The 21,881-nt window shown below is 46.7% G+C and overlaps 1 protein-coding gene across 2 annotated transcripts in view; it reads right to left on the bottom strand.

Annotated features, from left to right (window-relative positions):
* Window positions 1-17,600: 17,600 nt before the first annotated feature.
* Window positions 17,601-21,881, bottom strand: part of MALT1 (MALT1 paracaspase) — a 49,532-nt gene continuing 45,251 nt past the window's right edge. For both annotated transcript variants that reach the window (XM_074355435.1, XM_074355436.1), the window contains one exon: window positions 17,601-21,652. In XM_074355435.1, the coding sequence (XP_074211536.1) occupies window positions 21,212-21,652 (441 nt within the window). In that variant the 3' untranslated portion in view covers window positions 17,601-21,211. The remainder of the gene's footprint in view (window positions 21,653-21,881) is intronic.

Below are 21,881 nucleotides of genomic sequence, written 5' to 3'. Positions count from 1 at the left end.
CTGCTTCCGTCTTCACGTGGCCTTTGCCCTTCATCCCTAGTTCTCCCTCCATTCCTGTTAAAGATCCTTGCGATGACGTTGGCCCACCCAGGTAATGCAGGATAATCTCTCTGTCTCGAGATTGTTAGTCACACATGCATGGTCCCTTCTGCCACGTGAGGTGGCACTCCCAGGTTCTGGGGATTAGGATGGGGACACCTTTGGGGGCCATTATTCTGCCTCCCACACTGGGAAATCAGGGTGGAGAGACTGAATGTTGAAGAGGAGCTTCTGCGATATGCAGATCTTTCCACAACGTCAGTTTCTCGAAACCCAGGGACTGTGGGTTCTTTCACCCACGAGTTGCCATTGGAGTTCCGAACTGTGCGGCGGGAGCTGTGTTCATTCCCCACCTTGGGGGTGGGGGAGGTCATGCCTGGGGCTCTCCTGAGCTGGAGGTGGCGAGGCCCTAGAGCTGTACACATATCTTCCTCCAGAAAGCAGAGAAAGCCCTTCAAAGTCCAGCCATCAATGAGCCAGGCCCCACCGGTTGATAGGGAGATGCCGTTGGTCACAGCAGGCATGGAGCATGGAAAATAGATTTTATGACCAAAGCGCATTGAGTTCTTTTTACTGCCTCTGGTGAGACTGTTTCTGGCTTTGTGTTGGTGAGAGGAGTCCTGATGGGGACCATGTATTGAATGTCAGTGTTTCCTCCTGCTTTGCACGGGAACAGGTTCGAGGTAGGAACTGTCAGTGGAGAAAGCTGGTTCAGAATGCCTTCAAGTTTATGAAATCCTCCAATTAGCATCATTCAAAAGGTGCAGCCTCACCTCCCCCAGAGAGTAAGACAGTGAGGTGGCAGCCATGTGTCCCAGAGCCTCCATGGTGGGCACAAACCTACTGTCCTGTTGTCAGATCCTGCACCAGTGTGAGCCCACAGCCCTGAGCACAGCGGGCTTCCTGCTGCCCTCCTCTCCAGTATTGTGGCTTTGGAGCCCCCAGTGGAAGCCTCTCCATGAACCGTGGTCCCTTGGGTCATACTGAGGTTACAGTATCACTCCCTGAGCCCTGCTGGCCAACCCCCCCTGCCACGATTTCCTGCTGCCCTTTCCCTTCGAAGGGGTTAGCGCCATCTCCAAGGTTTTGGAAAGCCCCAAGTTTAGGACAAGCATCCTTTCCCTATTCAAATCTCTTAAGTTTCACAGAGCTCTTTCCATCCTTTGATTATATCAGGGAGAAAAATCTTAATGAGGGGTGTACCGGATAGGAATTTGTTTGGCTGCAAAACATGGAAGACTTGGAGGGGAGGGTATAGCTCAAGTGGCAGAGCACATACTTAGCATATGCAAGTCCTGGGTTCAATCCCCAGTACCTCCTCTAAAAATTAAATAGGTAAACCTAATTACTGGCCCCCTGCCAAAAAACCCAAAACCAAAACCAAACCAAAACAAAAAAACCCCAACAAAATGGAAGACTTGACTATTGCTGGATAAGATAATCAGGGTAGGGTTTTTCAACCTCAGCATCATTGACATTGGGAGCCAGATAATTCCTTGTGTGTGTAGGAGGCTTTGTGGCATCCTCAGCTTCTAACCTCTAGATTAGCGATTCTCAGTGTGCAGGGGGCTAGTTTTGCCCCCAGAGGACTAGGGCAGTGTCTGGAGGTGTGTTTGATTGTCACATCTGTGGGGGTAGTGGAGGGTGGGCTGAGGTGAGGGGTGTGGCTGAATATACTACAACTCACAGCTCCTCCAAACAAAGAATTATCTAGCCCCAAATTTCAATAGTACCAAGATTGAGAAACCCTGGTTTAAAGAATTAGAAATGGACATGTAAGTTGGTCCAAAAGGACCGGAGGAGAAAATCCCCGAAGAACTCCTCCCACCATAGAAGTCATACCCTAGTCTCTCCGCAAAGTCTCCTTCTCAGATCCTTCCTCCCGCTGATAAAGCTTGGCAGTTACTGGGATGAAACCCCCCGTGGAGGTGCTTCCTGGGAAGAGATTTGGGGGGTGGGGCTGGTGCAGGAGGGAAGGCACTCACTTCATTTTAAGGATGGCTGAGGAAAACCGGGAGAGAGTTAACAGACGCATGCAGCACTAACTGGGAAGAGGGCCTGCCAAAATGCTGAAGGCCACCGAGCGCAGCTGCATTTGACAGCGTGAGCGCTGATGATACTGATGCTGAAAAACAGAACGAGACAAATGTTGAAAGGACCAGACGCAGACACGGCCCATCGGAGACAGCAGGCAGGGCTTTTATTGTTCTGGGCTTTTTCTTTTTTTGTACTAAGTATGGGTTGAAACACTTACATCTCAGAGTACATTCAAGTATCACCTCCTTGCACCTGAAAATAAAGCAGGCCTTGATTACGAAAAATAATGAACAGATAACAAAGGGCAAATGGGAAGAGTGTTCACACATGCCTTGGCTACAAATCAATCGACCCCTGGGCACCAGAGCCTGCAGTTTTTGCTCTGTAGTGTAGCTGCGTGATGAGAAATAAACAGACATGGGTTGTCACCAATTGGAGTAGCTGTTGGGTCCCTCCCCACAGCCCCTCCCTGGTAACAATGACTCGCATGCAGGGTGAGGGGGAAGATCAGATATGAAGCCAAAGAAAAGAGAGGTTAATTAAAATCACTGTATGCTCAGCTGCCTGGTGCTTTGAATGTTGTTTTCAAACCTTTTTTTCCCTACCTACCACTAGTTTTAAATGTCAGGCGCCAAAATGCATTTAAAGAAAAACAAAACACCAAGTACAGGCAAATAGAAAATCATCCCGTATTTCTTGTTCTGCTTTTTCTTTCTGTCCTTTCAGATCAAGGGATGACACCATGTCCTGGTCCGGTGCGCTCAGGTTCAAGCCCCTTAAAGAGCTGGGCAGCAAAGCCCCGTGTGCGGGGGAAGAAGGGCTGGGCTGGGGACGGTTCCCCACAGGCAGCACATCCCAACACATGTCGGACTGTTAAAACGTTCTGGGGTTTCTCAGGTCCTTTGGCGACCTTTTCTTTTTTTCTTTCCTTTTTCCACTAAGAAGGGATGTGGTGGACAGAGGTAGCATGGTGGGTAAGCCTGTGTGTGAGTGGCCCTGTTAAAGTTTTTATGTGAAGACGTACCAATCCAAATGGACAGATTTAGGGCAGTCCTTGCTGATCAGGACTGCTGACTCTGACGCTGTTCAGAGATGGGGGAGCTCACCCTTTCTCCTGCTTCTGGGCTCCCTGGGGCCGGGAACTCCCGCAGGCTCCCTGGTCACTGCACCCCAGCACCAGCACAGGGTCGGCATGGTCATTAGGCCGTGTCCCCGGAGCTCGTCTTCAGGGTCCAAATCTAGGCGTCACCATTTTCTTCCTCTCTGACCCTGAGCAGGTCAGTCAGCCCTGGGAGCTTTGGTTTCCTCATCTGTGAAATGGGCACAACCACAGCACCTCCACTGCAATAGCCTGACTGAGAAAAGTAGTTGTCACAGCGCCAGATGGACAGTTGGAGCTGTCTATATAGCAGCTGCTACTGTCATTAGGGGTTCAAGTTCTGTCTTGCTGCACTTTGTAGCTCATTCAGGGCCAAATATCTGAAGGCATTTTAGTGCTTACAATGCTTTGGGTCCCCATTACTCATCCCTTCCCATTTACATTCCATTTACAGACTTCAGATTATTTGCAAAGTGATATTTGAGACGATGTTGAATAACCTTTGGTCCCGTTTCTGAATGTGGGCAGGGATCTCTCTAGGGTGCCCACCACCACCTCCAGGTGGGCTGCACGTTCTGTCTGGCCGAGGTCTGGGGAAGGCGTAGGGGCCGATGTCACGGGGTTGTACGGGATACCCCCACCCAGCCCTTCGGGGCAGAGGTGGCCGGAAAGTGTGTTAGTGCACAGGAGCCTGAGAAAGCGCTCATGGCCACCTTGGATCCCTCCTGTGTGTTTCTCAGCGGCATCATTCTCCAGATCCCTGCGTTTTCTTTGAGGGTCCCTGTGTCTGTGCCTCCGGTTCTGTAGCTGAAAAACCACAATAAAAATCTAGAGGTGGAACAACGTGCGTGCACTTAGCAGTACCGAGCTACACACTTAAAATGGTTAAGATGGTACATTTTTTGTTAGGTATCGTGACCACAGTTACAAATAATAATTAAAAACAAATACAATTGTTTAAAAAAAAAAAAAGAACAAACTAGAGTGGGAGCGATCTAAGGGCCTTCTTTTACGATTTGACACCTGATTCTGAGAGGGTCAAGTGCAGGGTCCCGGCTTCTGGGGAGCCGTCGGCAATCCTGTCCACTTTCTCTTGCTGTGCGTGCAGGTTTCAGAGGTCAGCTGAGGCTGTAAATCCTTTGGCTCCTGTGCCCTGATCCATCCCCAGCTGGGTGTGTGTGTGTGTGTGTGTGTGTGTGTGTGTGTGTGTTTTAACTGAAGTATAGTTGATTTACAATGTTGTGTTAGTTTTTGGTGTATAGCAAAGTGATTCAGTTAAATATATATTCTTTTTCACATTCCTTTCATTATAGGTTATTATAAGATACCGAATATAGTTCCCTGTGCTATACAGTGGGACCTTGTTTATCATATTTTATATATAGTAGTTTGTATCTGCTAATCCCAAATTCCTGAGGTATATAAGCTTTTGCACAGCAAAGGAACCTACAAACTGGGAGAAAATATTTGCAAGCGATGCAACCAACGGGGGCTTCATTTCCAACATATACAAACAGCTCATACAGCTCCATAATCAAAACCCCCAAACAACCCAATCGAAAAATGGGCAGAAGACCTAAGCAGACATTTCTCCGAAGAATACATACGGGGGGGGGGGGGGGCCTTGTTGGCTGTTCCTCAAAGCTGGAGCCTCCCTGAGAGCAGGTCCAGTTCCAGGAGCCTGGCCCAGGAGGGGTATTTCTCTGGGCCTCTGGGCTCTGGGGTCATAGGGGGAGAGGTCAGGAGAGGAGGAGACAATGGCCACTTGCAAGCGCTCGTTGGTGGCTCTCCTGGGCCTGGCTGCCAACCACCACTGCTGGGGCAGCCTGTCCCCAGGCTCCCAGCCTCCCCTGTACCCTGGGCCAGAGCAGGAGGCCTGGGGCCTGTGGAAGCTCCGGGGCTCAAAAAACCACCCAGATCAGGGACAAGGCCAAACTCGTGCCTGTGCTGCCCTCTGCTGGGCATCCCAGCTTATGGCTGGCCAGGACTCAAGAAGAAAACTCAGGCCCAGCAGGTCCGAGCTGAGCCATGCATCCAGGTGGGCCCCCCTGCTTGGGGCCTGGAGTTTCTCACAGGGGTCCTGGTGGGGGCTCTGTGAGAGTGCAGCTGGCATCATCCCCAGCAAGTCATCTCCAGGTGACCAGGACAGGGCTCTCTCCCCTGGGGACCAGATGAGCCCAGCTGTCCCCCCTCAGCGGGCTGTGGCTCTGAGCCTCCCCGGGGGGCGGGCCTCACCCTGCTTCTCCTCCAGGCTGCACCCTGTCATCCATCAGATTGTCTTTCCGTCCTGGCCACATGCCCCCATTTCCTTTTCAAAGCAGAATTCTGGGTGCACGGCCTGGTCTCAGTGGCCCCTCATTGCAAGAGTCTCTGAAAAGGCCATTCCTGCCGACCCTGCAGCTAGACCGAATTTCTAAAACATTAATGTGCTGTTAATACACAACAGTGTCCTACGGTACAGCGCAGGGACCTAAGTTCAGTGCCCTGTAATACCTCTAATGAAAAAAGGATATGAAAACAGATATACACATACATATACAACAGAATCACTAGGCTGCACACCAGAACCTAGCACAACATTGTAAATGGACTCTATGCTTCGATGAAATAAATGTGATGCCATCACACCCCTGTCTGACCTCTTTCAAAGTCTGCCGGTTGCCGAGAGGGTGATCGCAAACCAGCATGAGCTATGAAGCCCATCACGTTCTGCTTCCTGCCTTCCTTTCTGTGTTGATGCCAGCAGCACCTCCCCTTGTGTCTGGCATCTTCTTGGCAAACAAGAGGCAGCAGAGTCTCGGCCGCCAGACAGCCTGGACTCGGAGACCAGCTGTACGATTTGCTAGCTGACCTTGGGCAAGTTACCTCTCTGCCTCAATTTCCTCATCTATAAAATGGGGATGATAATCGTAATAGTTCGCTTCACAGGGTGGTTAATGTAAATGATATAATCCACCTGAAGCACTTAGAACAGTATCTGGCACACAGTAGGCAGCTTACAAAGTGTTGGTTGTTATTATTCATTGAAAATGTTGGCAAAGTCATCCCTTTGACTCCAACTTCTGCTGTCAATCTGATGGCCTGAATATTCATCTGGGCAGCTTTTCCAGCGACCTTCGATCAGTTCCTTGACTCCCTAACCCCAGTGACCTTCACTTCCAGCTTATCTAAGTCACCCACACTCATGACCACCCTTGGATGTGTCGGCAGCCGGAACTATCCAGAATTGCCTCAGAACTTCTCAGCTTTATCGTTCCACCTTCTGACAGCATCCAGTCATCCTTCCAGGTCCCTCTCTGAGCTCTGCTCTTATATCTGCTTATTTCCAGGTTGTCCAGTCCTTTGGTCTCTCTTTTTCACTCAGCCCATCAGATCTTTCTAGCTTTTTAGCATTTCTCTACTGAGTTGATACATTATGGATCATTTGAACTCATCAAGGTCTTGCACTCTCTTGCACACTCACTGTTTATTCACTCAGTTCACAGCCACGTTCTACGTGCCACGTACTGTGTCATGCACTGAGGACATAGGGTTCTTGTCCTCAAAGCTTAGGGTCTAGAGGAAAGCGACAAAAAGGACATTAATAACTCTACACTTCCAGACTGAAAAAAGTGCTAGGACGTAATCAAGGGGGTGGTAGGATGGAGAATGAAGAAGAGGACCTGTTCAGAGGGCGTCTTCAGGGACAACAACAGAGAAGTGTTCGTTGAATTCGACCGAATCACGGCTACTGGTAACTTTGACAAGGATGGTTTCAGGACGAAAGTGTTGGGACTTAAACACTTTAAGAGCAACTGAAAGTGAAGATGTAGAGACGGTTCACACAGGCTACTCTTTTGGTAATTTAGAGAGGGGAAACAGAGAAAAATCAGCGCTACCACAGCAGGCAGGATTGGCACCTCCTTCACAAATTATTAAGACTTTCAGGACGGTGACAGCAGAACATTAAACCAAGTACTGGTCTGTGCAACGAGATGCCACATGCCTAGGAAGCTGGCTCCGACGGTGGGTTTGTATGCCAGTGAGAATAAATGGTTAAAAAAAGAGAGACTGATAATGTGGGAAAGAGGGAGGTAACCAAAAAAATGAAATTTGGGGAAGACAAAAAGGAGACAGGACCCGGAGTATACGTGGCAGGATTAGACTGGAGGAAAGTAAAATGTGGGTGTCGACGCGGGGGGCTAGCGATATGGCTGCGCTGGTCTCCATCTTCTCTGTGACCCTGAGGCAAGGCTCCCTGTCAGGAGTGAGGGGCTGTGAGGACGAAGGATGAGGGGTTTGACAAGAAAGAAAATGTGCGTGGAAGATGGCTGGGGTTGGGGTTTTGCCAATTAAAAGACAACAGAGGGAGAGTGGCTCTAGGGAGTTGCTGGTGTTTGTAAGAGTGATAAGAAGACGAACCAAAGAATCCAGGTTGGGCAAGAAAATAAGTTTATCAAGAGGGATGGTGTAGCTCAGTGGCAGAGCTCATGCTTAGCATGCACGAGGTCCTGGGTTCAATCCCCAGTACCTCCATTAAAAATAAATTAATAAATAAACCTAATTACCTCCCCCCCCCCCCAATTTTTTAAAAAAAGTTAATCAAGAGAGGCTGTGAAGGAAGTTAGGTTAGCGGTCTTGACTGGGTTGAAGAGACACTGGAGGAAGTGAGCTGATAGCGGTTTGTGATCAGATGGGGGAAGGTTTAAATTCACTTCGCTGGTGACAAGGTTCAGCGGAGCTCCAGGGAGCTGTGTGGTTGGGTTACGAGGAACAGTCTCTGTTGACGAGGAGGTCAGGGAAATAAGGGGGAAGACGTCACCCCAGAGCTGAATTTACCCAGGAGGGATGAGCCGGCAGAGGGTGGAGCCTGAGGCTTCTGAGCAAGTGCTGAAGACTTCACTCTGATTTTCACGACGAGGGGGAAAGAATGCACTGTTTAAAAATTTTTCTTACAAACATACTTCTGTCTTAAAATTTGAGATTCCCTTGGTTCTCCCATTTCGTTTAGGGTATCAGAGCTCTGGGACCGGAGGGGGCACACTTCTGTCTTTGAGCCAGGAGGGGGCGCAAGAGACCGAAACAGAAGTGTCGAATGTAAGGGCCCGCTTCCGGAAAACGAAGAGGTGATGGAGCTCAGGACCCACTCTGCTCCTTCTCCCATCTGTGTCCTTCCTAAGGCAGGTTGGGGCTGGAGTCCGCTTGAGGGTTGGTTCACCTGTGAGCTGCCTGTATTACTGGGCAGAAACTGAGGTCTTGGCAGAGCCATGCTCCCTTGGAAGGTTCCAGGCGAGACTCCTTCCTTGCCTCTTCAGCTTGTGGTGGCCGGGGTTCTTCACCCTTGCCTTGTGGCTGCGTCAGTGCCGTCCCTGCCTCCATCTTCACGTGACTTCTCTGTGCCCATGCCTTCTCTTCTGTCTCTTAGAAGGACAGAGCTTGTCGCTGGATTTAGGGACCACTCGAATCCAGGGTGATCTCTTGCATCCAGATCCTTAATTACATCTGCTAAGATCCTTTTTCCAAATAAGGTCACAGTCTCAGGTTCTGGGAGGTTCGGAGGTAAAGATAAATTCTTGGGGGGTGGGGCACCACTCAACCCACTACACTTCTCTTTTCTCTCCAGTTTAATAACTCCGTGGGTGGCCCACATTTTATTTTGGTGAAACTGTTAGTAACAGTTACTGAGTTTTTACTGTATGTCTGCCCACGCTATGGTCTTTACTGGGTTACAGGTACCGCTGTGGCAGATGGTACTGTTTGCATGTGGGAAAACTGAGGCTTAAGAGGTGGGGAGCTGCAGAGCTGAGCGTGGGACCCAGGGAGGCTGCCCTCTGCACCCCATGCTGCCTCTTCTCGGTGGGATCACATTTCTACCAGGACACTTCCTGCAGTAAGAACTTAGTTGGAAAAAGAATTTGAGTGGCCAAGGAAATGTGACGTCTTGTACTACAGCATAGAGAGAAGCGAGACCGATTCCCAGCCTAAACACTATAACCCCGGAGCACCAAGGGTCACCGGCAAGAGTTCAGAGAGCGAAGCAGCTTGCGAAACATGGGAACCGGAGCATATTTATCCTCCTGGAGAGCCCGACTCCCTGCTCTGAGGTCCCTGGAGTCCTGATCTCAAGTTGGAGGTGATGCTTCAGGGGAGAAAGCGGCCAAGCTGACCCGCGGCTGCCAGCGGAGCACACCTGCGGGCCTCGGGTGGCGCGCAGGTGTACCGGGCGGGCCGTGGGCGGCTCAGGTTCGGAACAAGTACCTCGGGCGGAAGCTGTCGGTGTCGGGCTTCAAGGAGGCGCCTTTCTAGTTCTTCCACAGCGGGCGGCGTCTGCACTGTGCGCTCCGGGGCCCCGTGCTTAGGGAGCTGGCTGAGCTCAGGCTGTTGGAGCCCCAGGGGTCCAACTCCAGCTCCGGGCTGGTCACCCACAATGGCAAGGAGCGGCCCCAGGGGCCCCTGGGTGCAGATGCTGAAGATGCGGAGGACTCGCCGGGGTGTCGGCAAAGGACCCGTCGGGGTGGCGTTAGAGTCCGATGGTGCCTGTGTCTCAAGCGTAGGGTTTCTCTGAAGTCCTCCCTTTGGGGGCTGTGCAACCAGTTCCTAAAGGGGACTTTGGGACCCAGTCCTCCCACTTAAGTGCCCTGAGCATCTGAGGATGGGCTCAAAGCTTCTGCAGACTTATATCCTTTGGACCAGGTGTGAAACCTGGGGAGTAGGTACCACAATGGTCCTCTTTCCCCTCCCAGCCCTGCTGTCCCCACTCCCTCGATTGCATTTTGGGGGCTAGGCCCAGGGAGCTTCGGCTCCAGGCTGGCTGGTGACCCCAGGCCTAAGGCATCTGGTCTGAGAGCTCCCATGCAGTGCGGCCTCACCCTAACAGTGTCCCTTTAAAGAGGCATTTTGGAAGCCAGCTGCCTTAGTGGCCCAGCTGGAAACAGACATCCCTTCCCTCATCTCTCGCCATCAGGAGGCTGGCCATGCAGCTCAGATGAGCAGGACCCTGGGAATAGTCTGCCTTACCTTCCTCCCTGAATTATTTGGTGACATTCTTTTCAGTCTATGGACAAAATCAGTGCTATCGAACAACTGTTACAGTTTTTGCAGCCCCCAGCCCTCTCTGTTGGCCGGCTCCAGCTTGGGCCCCTGTCACTCATGTTGGTCACATCTACCAACAAGGGTCAGGGCATGAAAATGAGGGAAGAATTAGCCCAGAGAATCACACTATGACAAGACACATCTTGGGTCAGAGCTGAGATGTGTGAAGTCAGAGCGTGTGGTGAGAATGGCTCCCAGACCAGCGAGGCAAGTCTTTAAGCCGACCAGACGCTTCTACTGCTAGAGAAACTCCTCTGTCAGAAAGGGGCTTTGGCAGCAGACACGGGTGCTCCTGGGACAGAGGGGCTTTTGGCTTGAAGCATCCGGGCTCATTGTCAAGGCTGGTCAATGAGAGGGATGTTTGGGTCATCTTAGCCTGGCATCCTTAACCGCTGGATTTAGTGGTGTGCCTCCCCTGGTTCCCATCATGCCTGCAAAAACGCTTGACTGGGCTTTGGCCTTCTACACAGCTGTGCTTCCGGGGAGGATATGTACGAGCATGCTGACCCCGTGTGTCACCCACCTGGCCTTCCCCAACACGCACACTTTGCCTTGCTGGTGGGAATGCCACCTCATGCCTTGAAACCGTGTACTTCTCAGAACCGCAAAGAGGTCAGGTTACCCCAAAGTGTAAAATCAGGTTTTAAGAAACTTAGTACCTGGTTAGCAATAACTGATTCCAATAGGAACGTGTCAGATGGTGTCTTGCCTTGTTAATAACACCTTAACGGAGCTGGTTTCGGGGCCACGTTTTGTGCTGTTTGCCGAAACTGCTGGTCGGTACCTGCTCAGGTGACCTTTATTTGTCATCAGCAGCTCAAACTGGCTGAACTCATCCCCTTAACGGGACAGCTAGAAGCCCTCTCAGCTCAGGGGGACTTTTTTCTTCCCCTTCCTTCTCAGCTCTGTTGTCGGCCCCAGGCCGCCTAGCTTGTGCGGAATGGCTGTGAGTGTGTGAGGGGAGGATCCCCCAGCAATGGTGGGGTCTTGAGGGAGGAGACTGGGTCCACTGATTTGGCTGAGAAATCTTTTTTTCCTTTTTTTTAATTTTAATTTTTATTTATTAAAAATGTTTTTGCAGTTTATTTTGTTATTAATTGTTTTGGGGAGGTAATTAGGTTTATTTGCTTATTTATTTATTTTTAGTGGAGGTACTGGGGATTGAATCCACAGCCTTGTGTGTGCTAAACATGTGCTCTACCACTGAGCTATAGATCCTCCCCTTTCTTTTTTTTATTGTAGTAAAATACACATATTTACCATCTTAATTATTTTTAAGTGTACAGTTCAGTGGTGCTAAATACATTCACATTTTGTGCAGCCATCACCTCCAGCCATCTCGATAACCTTTCCTGAAGCTGAAACTCTGTACCTATTAAGCAATTACTCCCCTTTCTCCCCTCCCTCCAGGCCCTGGCCCTCACCATTACACGTTTGGTCTTCATGATTTCAATTACTCACATAAGTGGAATCATGCAGTATTTGTTTTTTTGTGACTGGCTTATTTCACTTAGCATAATGTCCTCAAGGTTCATCCATGCTATACCGTATTGCAGAATTTCCTTCCCTTTTAAGGCTGAAAAATACTCTGTTGTGTGTGTGCACCACAGTTTGCTTATCCATCGATGGACACTTGGGTTCTTTCCACCTTTTAGATATTGTGAATAGTGTTGCAATGAACATGGTTGTACAGATTCTCTTAAAGACCCTGCTTTTGATTCTTTTCGGTATATGCCACTACACCCAAATCTGGGTCTTATGGGAATTCTATTTTTAATATTTTGAGGAACCACCATACTGTTTTCCACAGTGTCAGCTGAGAAACTTTTTATGCAAACTAGAGCTTACTTGGAAAGGCAGTATGTAAAACAGATAAAAGCAGAACTGCTCTAGATGAAACAGAGCTGAGAAGCCCCAGTCCTACTCTTCTAGAGAGAAGCTACTCTCAGCAGTTTGGAAGGCGTTAGACTCAGGTGTAAAGTCAACTGTTAGGCTGGGAAATTGGGAAGGGAGACAAAGCCACTTACCCACGCCTCAGGACAGAGGACCCCAAAGTCAGAGTAATGTCAGAACCCATGTATGGCAGCAAGGGAGACAGATGTACATAGATGTATTTTATAAAAATGATCAGTCTTTGGGGGAAGACACTAAATCTTCATGATACAAAAATGACCATTCTACACAAGACTGAATGTGGTAAAACTAAAGCTAATGAAAATACTTTAAAAAATATTTTTTAACACCTTTCCCTCTCAGAACTCTGTTGAGGGGGAAGGGTATATAGCTCAAGTGATTGATCATATGCTTAGCAGGTACAAGGTCCTGGGTTCAATCCCCAGTACCTCCTCTAAAAAGAAATAAACCTAATTATCTCCCCTCCACCAAAACAAAGAAACAAACAAATAAGAACATTAAAAAAAAACTGTTGAACATAATATAGCAACATTACCAAATTTAGGTCAACTCCTTTGGAAAGTTTTGGAATATGACGTGTGACTTTCACACTGGGAGATGGTCAGTTACTTTCTCCTTTAAGAATATTGTTCCAAAGGGGGAGGCTATAGCTTAGTGCTAGAGTGCACGCTTAGCATGCACAAGGTCTAGGGTTCAGTCTCCAGGACCTCTGTTAAAGAAAAATAAATAAATAAAAGTAAATAAACCTAATTACCTCTCCTCTCAAAAAAATTTTTAAAACGCAAATACATCCCATTAAAAAAAGAATAATGTTTCACTATTAAAAATGTTTTTCATATCCTTAGAAGAATGAAATATGTATATTAAAAATATTTTTCATCTCCTTAGAAGAACGAAATACTAAGCCACACTGTTAACACAATTATCGTCAAAAATCACCGTTGGCTCTTTCTATGACGTGTTGGAAAAATGCTAAGATCAAGTTATCAGATTCAAAATGCCACTCTTTCCATTTTCAAAGTAGGTTTTTTTTAATTAAAAATTTTTTTTGTGCAATTTACTTTTATTTATTTATTTTTGGAGGAGGTAATTAAGTTTATTTATTTATTTTTGGAGGAGGTACTGGGGATTGAACCCAGGACCTCATGCATGTTGAGTGTGCCCTCTACTACTGAGCTCTTCCTTCCCCTCTTAGGATGGTTTCTTATAAACTTCACTCAAAGATTTTTATCTTTTAGCCACGATATTTAGTACTCCATCAAATATGAGCATTTGATGTCCGCCCAGTTTTACACTGATTTAGCATTTATTATTCAACAATGGTTATGAATCTCTTCATTACTGGTTAATAAGCAGCAGCATTGTGGGAAGGTAATGGGCTCTGTTCTGGGTTTGAGTCATCCTGCCCCTGCGCTTGCCAGTTGGGATCTCCCAGTGAATTAGGAGATCTTGGGTCACCCTAACAATTCCTTTCTTCATCTTAAATTTCCAAGCTGTTGTGAGTTAAATGAGACCCTGTGCTGCGTACCAGCATCTGAAAGCAGCATGTCCCACCCTAAAGGCTGATTTGCTTTCCTTCTTTTGCATAAACATTTACACCTTAAAAGCTCCCATGTCATCATTCAATAATATTGGTCAACCTCTTATTCTGCTGAAATAGTAGATGCAAACTGCCTATTTAAAAGTCAGTTTTGGGATGAAATTGTGAATAGGAAGGGAACTAGTTTGCCCAGAAAGATGTGCATTTTGAAACTGAGGGTAATTATTAGTTAGATCTATTACACTTGTAACCTGCCTTCAGTAATCAAGATTGCTTTAGTTCTTGCCACGGAAACTTGCATGTCCTTCAAACAGCACGTGGCCTAAACAGTAAGATGTTTGCCCGAGGTGTTTCCGAGGAACATGGGGTCAGCTGAGTCTATTTGGAGCTGTGCTGGTTGAGACTGGTTGGGACCCCCCCGACCCTCCAGCTGCTCTGAATGTGGAGAGGCCTGCAGCCTGGTTATGCCCGCGCAGAAGGATTCCCTCACCTTTTCCTTGTTTCCCGTTACCGTCACTGCTCCCCTCACGTTCCCCGTGCCCCGGACCGCCCTGCTCTGAAACCATCAATAGCCCTCGCCTCCGGGAAGAGGCCCCGAAGCTGTTCTGTGGTCTCCCCACTGGGCTGTCCCTCGGAGAGCCCCTCTCTTTGCTGCTAAGTCTCGGGGTCTGGCGCTTTGGGCATGAGCGGAGCAGGGACGAGGGACAGACTCTCTGTGACACTGAGTTTCACCTTCCGGACAGGCTTTGCTTTTTCACCTCGGAAACAAGCCTCTCTCTAGCTGTCCTGTGGCTCGAACATCACTCTGAAGCCCTCTCTTCTCCCGTCTACACCACCCAGTCCTGGGGGCAGAGCTCCGCTGTTGGGAGTTGATGGCAAACTGGAGGCTGTGGGGAGGCAGGGCCTGGGGGGAGGGCTGGGAAAAGTGGGTGGTTGTGGGGGTTGACAGGCTTCCCCTCAGGCTTCTACCTCTGGAGCCTCAGAATGCGAGGCAGGAGGGTCTGTGCAGATGTCAGCAGCTGAGGTCAAAGGACAAGGAAAGGTTCTTCCTAGAGCCTCAGGGGGAGCGCAGGGGCGCCCTGGTTCCACACTTCTGCCTCTAGAGCTAGGAGCGTGCTCTCAAGTCACCCAGCTTGTGATAATTTTCTGAAGTTCTAGGAAAAAGCCCTAATTTCTAATAGTGTGTAGAAGGAATTACCAGAAAAAAACTTTCCCCCTATTTCTGTCTACCACACTTCTGGCCTCTAAAACTAAGAATGTGCTCTCAAGTCACCCAGCTCATGATCATTTGTTCCTGAAGTCCTAGGGAAAAGCCCTAATTTCTAATGCTGTGTAAAGGGAATTACCAGGAAAAACAAAAACTTCTATTTCTGTCTCTTCCAAAGCAGCTCGGGACTCACGGGTGGCCTGGGGAAGAGGGGGAGATGGTGGTCAGATTGTAATGAGGACAGCAAACAGGAAAAGAAGCAGGTGTTTTCATTTAAGCAGGAGCATAATCTTCAAAGTGGGGCTTGGAGGAGGAGTTGTCTGAGTTCCTTACTAGATTGGAGCCTTATCTCTGCAAAGGTGTGAGGGGCGGACAAGGGCACCCAGCCCTCAGATGCTGGGACAGACATGCTGACAGTCAGGCACTAGCGGGGCTCGTGACCCCGACATCACTTCTCCTGACTTCGGGGCTGTGTTAGAACAAGTTAAGGGAAACCGTGAGGACGGGAGCTGTTTTCCCTGCTTCCCACCTGGGGCCTGGCCAGCCACGGGTGACTCAGACACCAGCTTGCGGGGGAGCAGAACTAAGGGCCTGCGTGCTCCCCCAAAGGACTGTCCCAGTTACCGGTCAGGGGTTGCGTAGTGAGAGGGAACACTTCCCCGCTCGCCCTCCCACACCCTACACGTGGTCGGGGAGATGGATCAGTGCCAGAGGGAGAAAAGTTAAAGGGACTGGCTTTACTCACATGTACAAGTAGTTAGAAGTGTGAATCCACAAACCACCTTAAATACAAATACCAGCTCAGCATATTTTTTGCCTTCCTAGCTCAAATCACTGCATTCTTTGTTTTCATAATCCTTTCTCCCAATAATTTCCACTTTCCAGAAGCTTCTGAATCCTCCATTTTCTTTCCATCTACAAGGGGAAAGCTGACTTTGATAGCTCCAGCAGAAGAGGTGCCTGGATTTCTAATCTGCACCGTGGCCCTCCTCTGATTCCCTTCCTCTTTAAAGTACAGGTATTTAAACTTCACCCTTTGATTGCACGTAGTAACTTTACAACTGTGCCCTGACGAACCGGACACTCCACCTTCAGTGCCTAGTGCCCTGTCTTCCAGATAATTGTGCTGATGTCTTCTGGGGGCTGTGTGTTTGGAACCTAATTTGTTCATGGTTAATGTAAGAGGCGTTTCTACTGAAAAGAGAACAGGGGGTTTCCTTTTTTTGGCGGGTGGGGGGGAGGTAATTAGGTTTATTTTTAATGGCGGTACGGAGGATTGAACCTAGGACCTTGTGCACTCTACCACTGAACTAGACCTGCCCCCCTGCCAGGTGGTTTCCATTTAGGTCTAAAGACTGAGACCAACACAGCACATCATTAGCAGTGAAGAGTTAGTTTAGTAGAAAGTGCATATTAACTAAAGCACAGGACCCTCTGGCAGTTTATCAGGTACAAGTTCCAGTATCTCGACAGAATAAGACAATCAGATTCTGAAGGGACAGACCCTGCCTCTGCTGGCAAAGGGAGACACATGGGGCCAAGAACAGACTGGTTGGACGTTCACTCATTTGACCGATTCTTTGAGCACCTACTATGTGCGCTGCACCATGTTGAATAAGACCAACCCTGTCCCTCTGATGAATCTCACTGTCCCAGGAAACTTGCTTCTGCTGAATGAAGCTGTCTTCCAATCTAATCTGGTAACTGTCCACCTAGAACCAGTCTCTCAAGCCAGTTAAGACTGGTTAGGGCCACTGACCCTCCAAGTTGGCATGTGCAAATGTCCACTTGGTGACCTTTTGACATCAGAGGGCCAAAAGCTGGCCTCTGATCATGCACCCCGAAGAAGCCTGTAGCTTAGGTGCACTTGCACAGAATGGTGACCTCACCTTTTTCTTATCTCCAGTCACCTTTCCCTACGCTCCCCACACCTCAGCTTCATCTCATAAACACCCCAGGCCCCTCGCCTACGAGGAGGCGAGCTTGAGATTTGTTCTATCTCCTTGCTGGGCTGCCTCTGGAATAAAGCCTTTCTCTGCTGCAGGCCTTGGTGTCTCAGCGTTGACTTGCTGCACTTTGGGCAAATGAACCTTGTTGGGTAATAGTTTCTTGCAATATAAGCTAATTCATCCAAAGTATTTTTGAATATATATGATTAGTTTTAAAAATTGCACATGTTCACTTCAAGCCATGATGGAATGATAAGGACTAGATTTACTGTCCTACCTTAAAAACCAGAATACCAGACAAAACGCATGGAACACTAGTCTTTAAGATATTGGACAAGGAGCACGGGACAGTGATCCCTGAGGGAAGGGAAGCAAATGGGATAAGCACTTAGCTGCTGGTTCGGGCCACAGCAGGGGGAGGTTCTGGAATCCTGAATGTCATCTTGACAGCTGTACTGTGGTTACGGAGGAGAACATTCTTGTTTTTTAGGCAATATACACTTGAGTATTTAGGGGCGAAAGGGTAAATTTCGAATAGCTCAGGAAAAAAGTCATGTGTATGTAGGTATACATACAAAAATACATTTATGAGACAAAATAATAAAACAGGGAAAAATGTTTCTAGGGAGCCAGTATTCCTTAACGACTTACTTTCCTGAGGCTGTGTCTCTGTTTATTTACCTGTTCACCTCTGGATCAGCAACACTTTAATGTTTTATATCCAAATGATTCCATACATTAGGCTTTGATTTTTTTCTTTTATTAGAAATCATGTAACTTATAATTGCTACTTTACAATTTTTGAAGTTACTTTCCTGACAAGGCCCCTTCCCTAGATGAAGTATTAGCTTTGGATTTAGTGAGATCTTACCATCCTAGTCTCTCCCTCGCATTGTCACTGGTAGCACAGGTCACCTTTCCTAAATTCCACTGATGTATAAGAAATCCTATGCTAGTATTTATTACAAAGCGACTGGTGTGAGAGTTCAAGTAAAACAAAAGCATGGCTGATAGAAAGGACAAAAACTGCACCATTCTTTGTTATTTTTTAAAATGTTTTAAAATGATAAATACAATGTGCTTAGTTTAAAAAAAAAGTTCAAATATACAGAAGAATATAAAGCCCTTTTCCCCTCCGTAACTTCTGGCCCCATTCTCTACAGCCACACAGTTGAATATGGAAGCTGCCAGCTATACATAGTTATTTAAATTAAAACAAAGTTAAAAAATCAGTTCCTCACACTAGCTGTATTGCAGTTGCTCAATTACCTCGTGGGACCGGAAGTGATCGTATGGGAGAGCGAAGATACAGAACACTTCCATCATCACAAGGTCCACTGGACAGTTCATTGGTTACTAATCCACGGTAACCAGTTAAGCACTAGCGTATAAAAGCCTCGTTGTTAGGAGCTTTTATGTATCACGGACACCACGATTTTCAAATATTTTCTCCCATTCTGTGGGTTGCCTTTTCACTTTCTTGTGTCCTTTAAAGCACAGAAGTTCGTTTTAAGTTCAATTTATTTCTTCCCTTGTTGCTTCTACTTTTGGTGGTATATCTAAGAAGCTCTTTGGCCCAAAGATTTACCTCTGTGTTTTCCTGTAAGAGTTTTAGCTCCTGTATTTAAGTGTATGGTTTATAAGGGGTCCCTAGCATATGGCTACCCAGTCATCCTAGGACCATTTGTTGAAGACTGCTTTCTCATTGAATGGTACTGGCACCCTTACCAAACACAATTGATAACATGGGCTTATTTCTGCCTCTGTTGTATTTTCTATTCCATGTACATGTCCATATGCCAGTACCACACTGCTCTGATTATTGTAGCTTTGGGGTAAGTTCTGAAATTGGTTAAGTGTGAATCTTCCCACTTTCTCTTTCAAGACTGTTTTGGATATTGTGGGTTCCTTGCATTTCTGATATGAATTTATCATCTTATCAGTTTCTGCAAAAAAAGCTGGCTGGGATTTTGATGGGAATTGCACTGAATCTGTAGACCAATTTGGGGAGCATTGTCATCTAAATGACGTTGTCTTCCAATCCATGAATAAAGATGCCTTTCCATTTATTGACATCTTCTTTAATTTCAACATTTTATAGTTTTAGTTTCTTCATTTAATGCTATTATGAACAGAATTTTAAAATCTCACTTTTAGAATGTTCATTGTTAGTACAGAAATAAAACTGATTTTTGCATGTTGATCGTGTATCCTGCAACCCACAATCTGTTGAACTCATTAGTTTTAAGATGAATTCCTTACAACTTTCTATATAACAAGACTATGTCGTCTGTGAATACATAGTTTTAGTTCTTTTCCAGTATGGCTGCCTCTTTTTCTTGCCTAATTGCCTGGGCTGGCATGTGAATGAGTGTCTTACGTCTTGTTTCTGATCTAAGGGGGAAAAAGCATTCAGTATTCAGACTGTTGCCATTAAGTATGATAGGTGTGCTGGTTTTTTTTTTTTTTTTTTTTTTGTAGATGCCTTTTATCATCTTGACAAAGTTCTGTTTTATTCCTAGTTTGAGTATTTTTATCATGAAAGGGTGCTGAATTTTATCAAATGCTTTTTTCTGCATCTATTAAGATGTGGTAATTGTGTCCTTTACGAACATCTCATCATTCACGATTCTGTATTTGTGAATTTGGTAATTTACTTACTTAAAATTTACTTGTAACCCCCAAATCAATACTTGTAGCACTTTTATGACCATTCATGGATATGTGCAGATGTTAAAATTTTGAGTTCCCTGACGCGTGTGTTCTCAGCTGAGGCCAAACAAGGTAATGCTTCGCCTTCTTGTTTCGGCTCTCCTGCAGACTAGAGGAGGGTGGACCAGGCCGGGGGAAAGGCAATGTGGTACAGGAAGCCCTGGCTCTGGGACTAGCTGGATGGGTCTGAATCTCATCTCTGGCCTGTTAGCTGGGTGACCTCTGCCAAGTTGCTTAATATGTCCAAACCTCATTTTGTCTTTTGTAAAATAAAGAAAACGGAATCTACTAGGAAAAACTGTCTTTAGGATTTAAGATTTAACCTATTTGAGATACATGTATGTGCAAAACACACACTTCCCCTAGGAGCAATGGCTCTGTGTTCACGGTGACATCAGAGAATGTAACTATTGTGAATAAGGCAGTTACTTTACATTTTATATTGATTTGGGGATGTTAAAGCAACCTTATGTCCCTGGGATGAGCCTCGCTCCATCATGGTGCATGCCCCTTTGCATATGCAGCTAGATTTAGTTTGCTAGTATTCTGTCAATAATGTTTGTGTCTATATTCATAAGGCACTGCTGTGTAGTTCTGTCTTTGGTTTCTTCTCAGGGTAATACTGGCCTCACACGATGAGCTGAAGTGTTCTCTTCTATTTTTGGGAAAAGTCTGCAAAGGATTAGTACTACTTTTTGAGTATCTGGTAGAGTAGAGCAGTGAAGATGGATTTTTCTTTGTGGGATGTTTCAAAGCTACTAATTTAAACTTTATTGCCAGCTGCTTTTTAGGCTTGCTTTTAGGTAAGAACCAAAGGTGATTATCTCCTAAGGCCAATAAAATTCAATGAGAAAATACATGTTATCAAGGAAGGCATGTCCGACGTTTGTGCAATTCACGCAGGCAGCTACCGAGGTTACCCAGAGGCACAACTATCCTGCTGTCTAGCTTTAACACAAATACTTTGTCACTTCTCATGTGCTTTCATGACCTCATGATCAAGAAATTTCCGCCTGTTTCTACGTAAGATTTATAGACAAACCCCTTAGCTGGCATTTGCAGCAAAGTCCTACGATCACAGACTAATGTTTGTACACTTTTAGATTATATACAGACATGCATATTTACATATCCGTCTTTAAATCTATCTACAAAAATACTTGTCTCAGAACCTGCCAGGAAGGGAGTGTGTAGTGGAAAACACTGGACGTCTCAGTTCTGGTGCCAGCTCTAACTTTAACAAGATACCTCGATCTGCTTCCCCCACTGATAAAATTCAGCTAAGTCTGAAGATCACCAAGGTTCTTCTTCTGGTTCTAAAAATACAGTGACTTATTCTAAAGTAACGCCATTCCACTGTTCTTACTTCAGAGTGGTCATAATGAAAACATCTGTTACACACACAAACACATACATACCCGTGCTCCATACTTACAGAACAAATCAGCCAATTCACAAAATCTTAAAAGAGGAAAGAGAAGTCTGTAGTTAAACAGTTCAACATCTCAGGTCCTGAGTTTGCCATGAAACAGCCATTACAAATTTTCTCTCTACATATACTTGGCTTTTTCACAATACCTCACTTTATGTTAAGTACTGTTGGGTGAGACATTTAAGTATGATAACTTTAAAAAATAAAGAGGTCACTTTTCGGAAATTCTGAGCCCATCGGAGAAATTGAATGGCATCTCATCAGTCGTCTCGACCGGCACGTTGCTCCGGCCCAGCTGGCAGGGATGATGGTGGGCATGATGGCTTGAAATGAACGTGTCTGCAGTCCGGCTGCAGGGACAGCCATCTGACGGCAGGACATTACTTGAATTACTAAGACGTGAATGGTAAACACCACAGAATGAGTCTTGAGATGAATGATAATGCCCAGCTCCCGCTGAGGTGGACGTGGAGCTCTGGAAGGGGCCGTTGCACATAATACAAGTTTGGAAGCAGGCCTTCCTTCCTAAGCCTCGGTGGATGTCGAGTTTAGCAATGAGAGGTTTCCCAGCATTCACTTCCTGCTTTTCCTCTATGGTGTCTTCCAGTCCTGAGTACTGGTACGATAAACACACTGTGAAGACTAGATGTTCCTGGGAAGGAAAAGAAAATAAGGTTTCTCATTTTTACCAGCTGTGAAACTATATCTAAAGATGTCATTCACACACGCACAGACAAAGCCGAACAACAAAAAGCCCACTCACTCCCCTTTCCCAGGTTCCAAACCCTCAAGGCACCCCCTACACCTACACTAAGAAAGGCCAGCTGTAATGATCTTCTTTCTCCCTTGTTCAGTATTTTGAGTTAGTAGAATTCTAGCCT

The sequence above is a fragment of the Camelus bactrianus genome, chromosome 30 (assembly GCF_048773025.1).
Source record: "Camelus bactrianus isolate YW-2024 breed Bactrian camel chromosome 30, ASM4877302v1, whole genome shotgun sequence".
NCBI classification, from domain to species: Eukaryota; Metazoa; Chordata; class Mammalia; order Artiodactyla; family Camelidae; genus Camelus; species Camelus bactrianus.
This window is presented reverse-complemented; position numbering and strand designations above follow the sequence as displayed.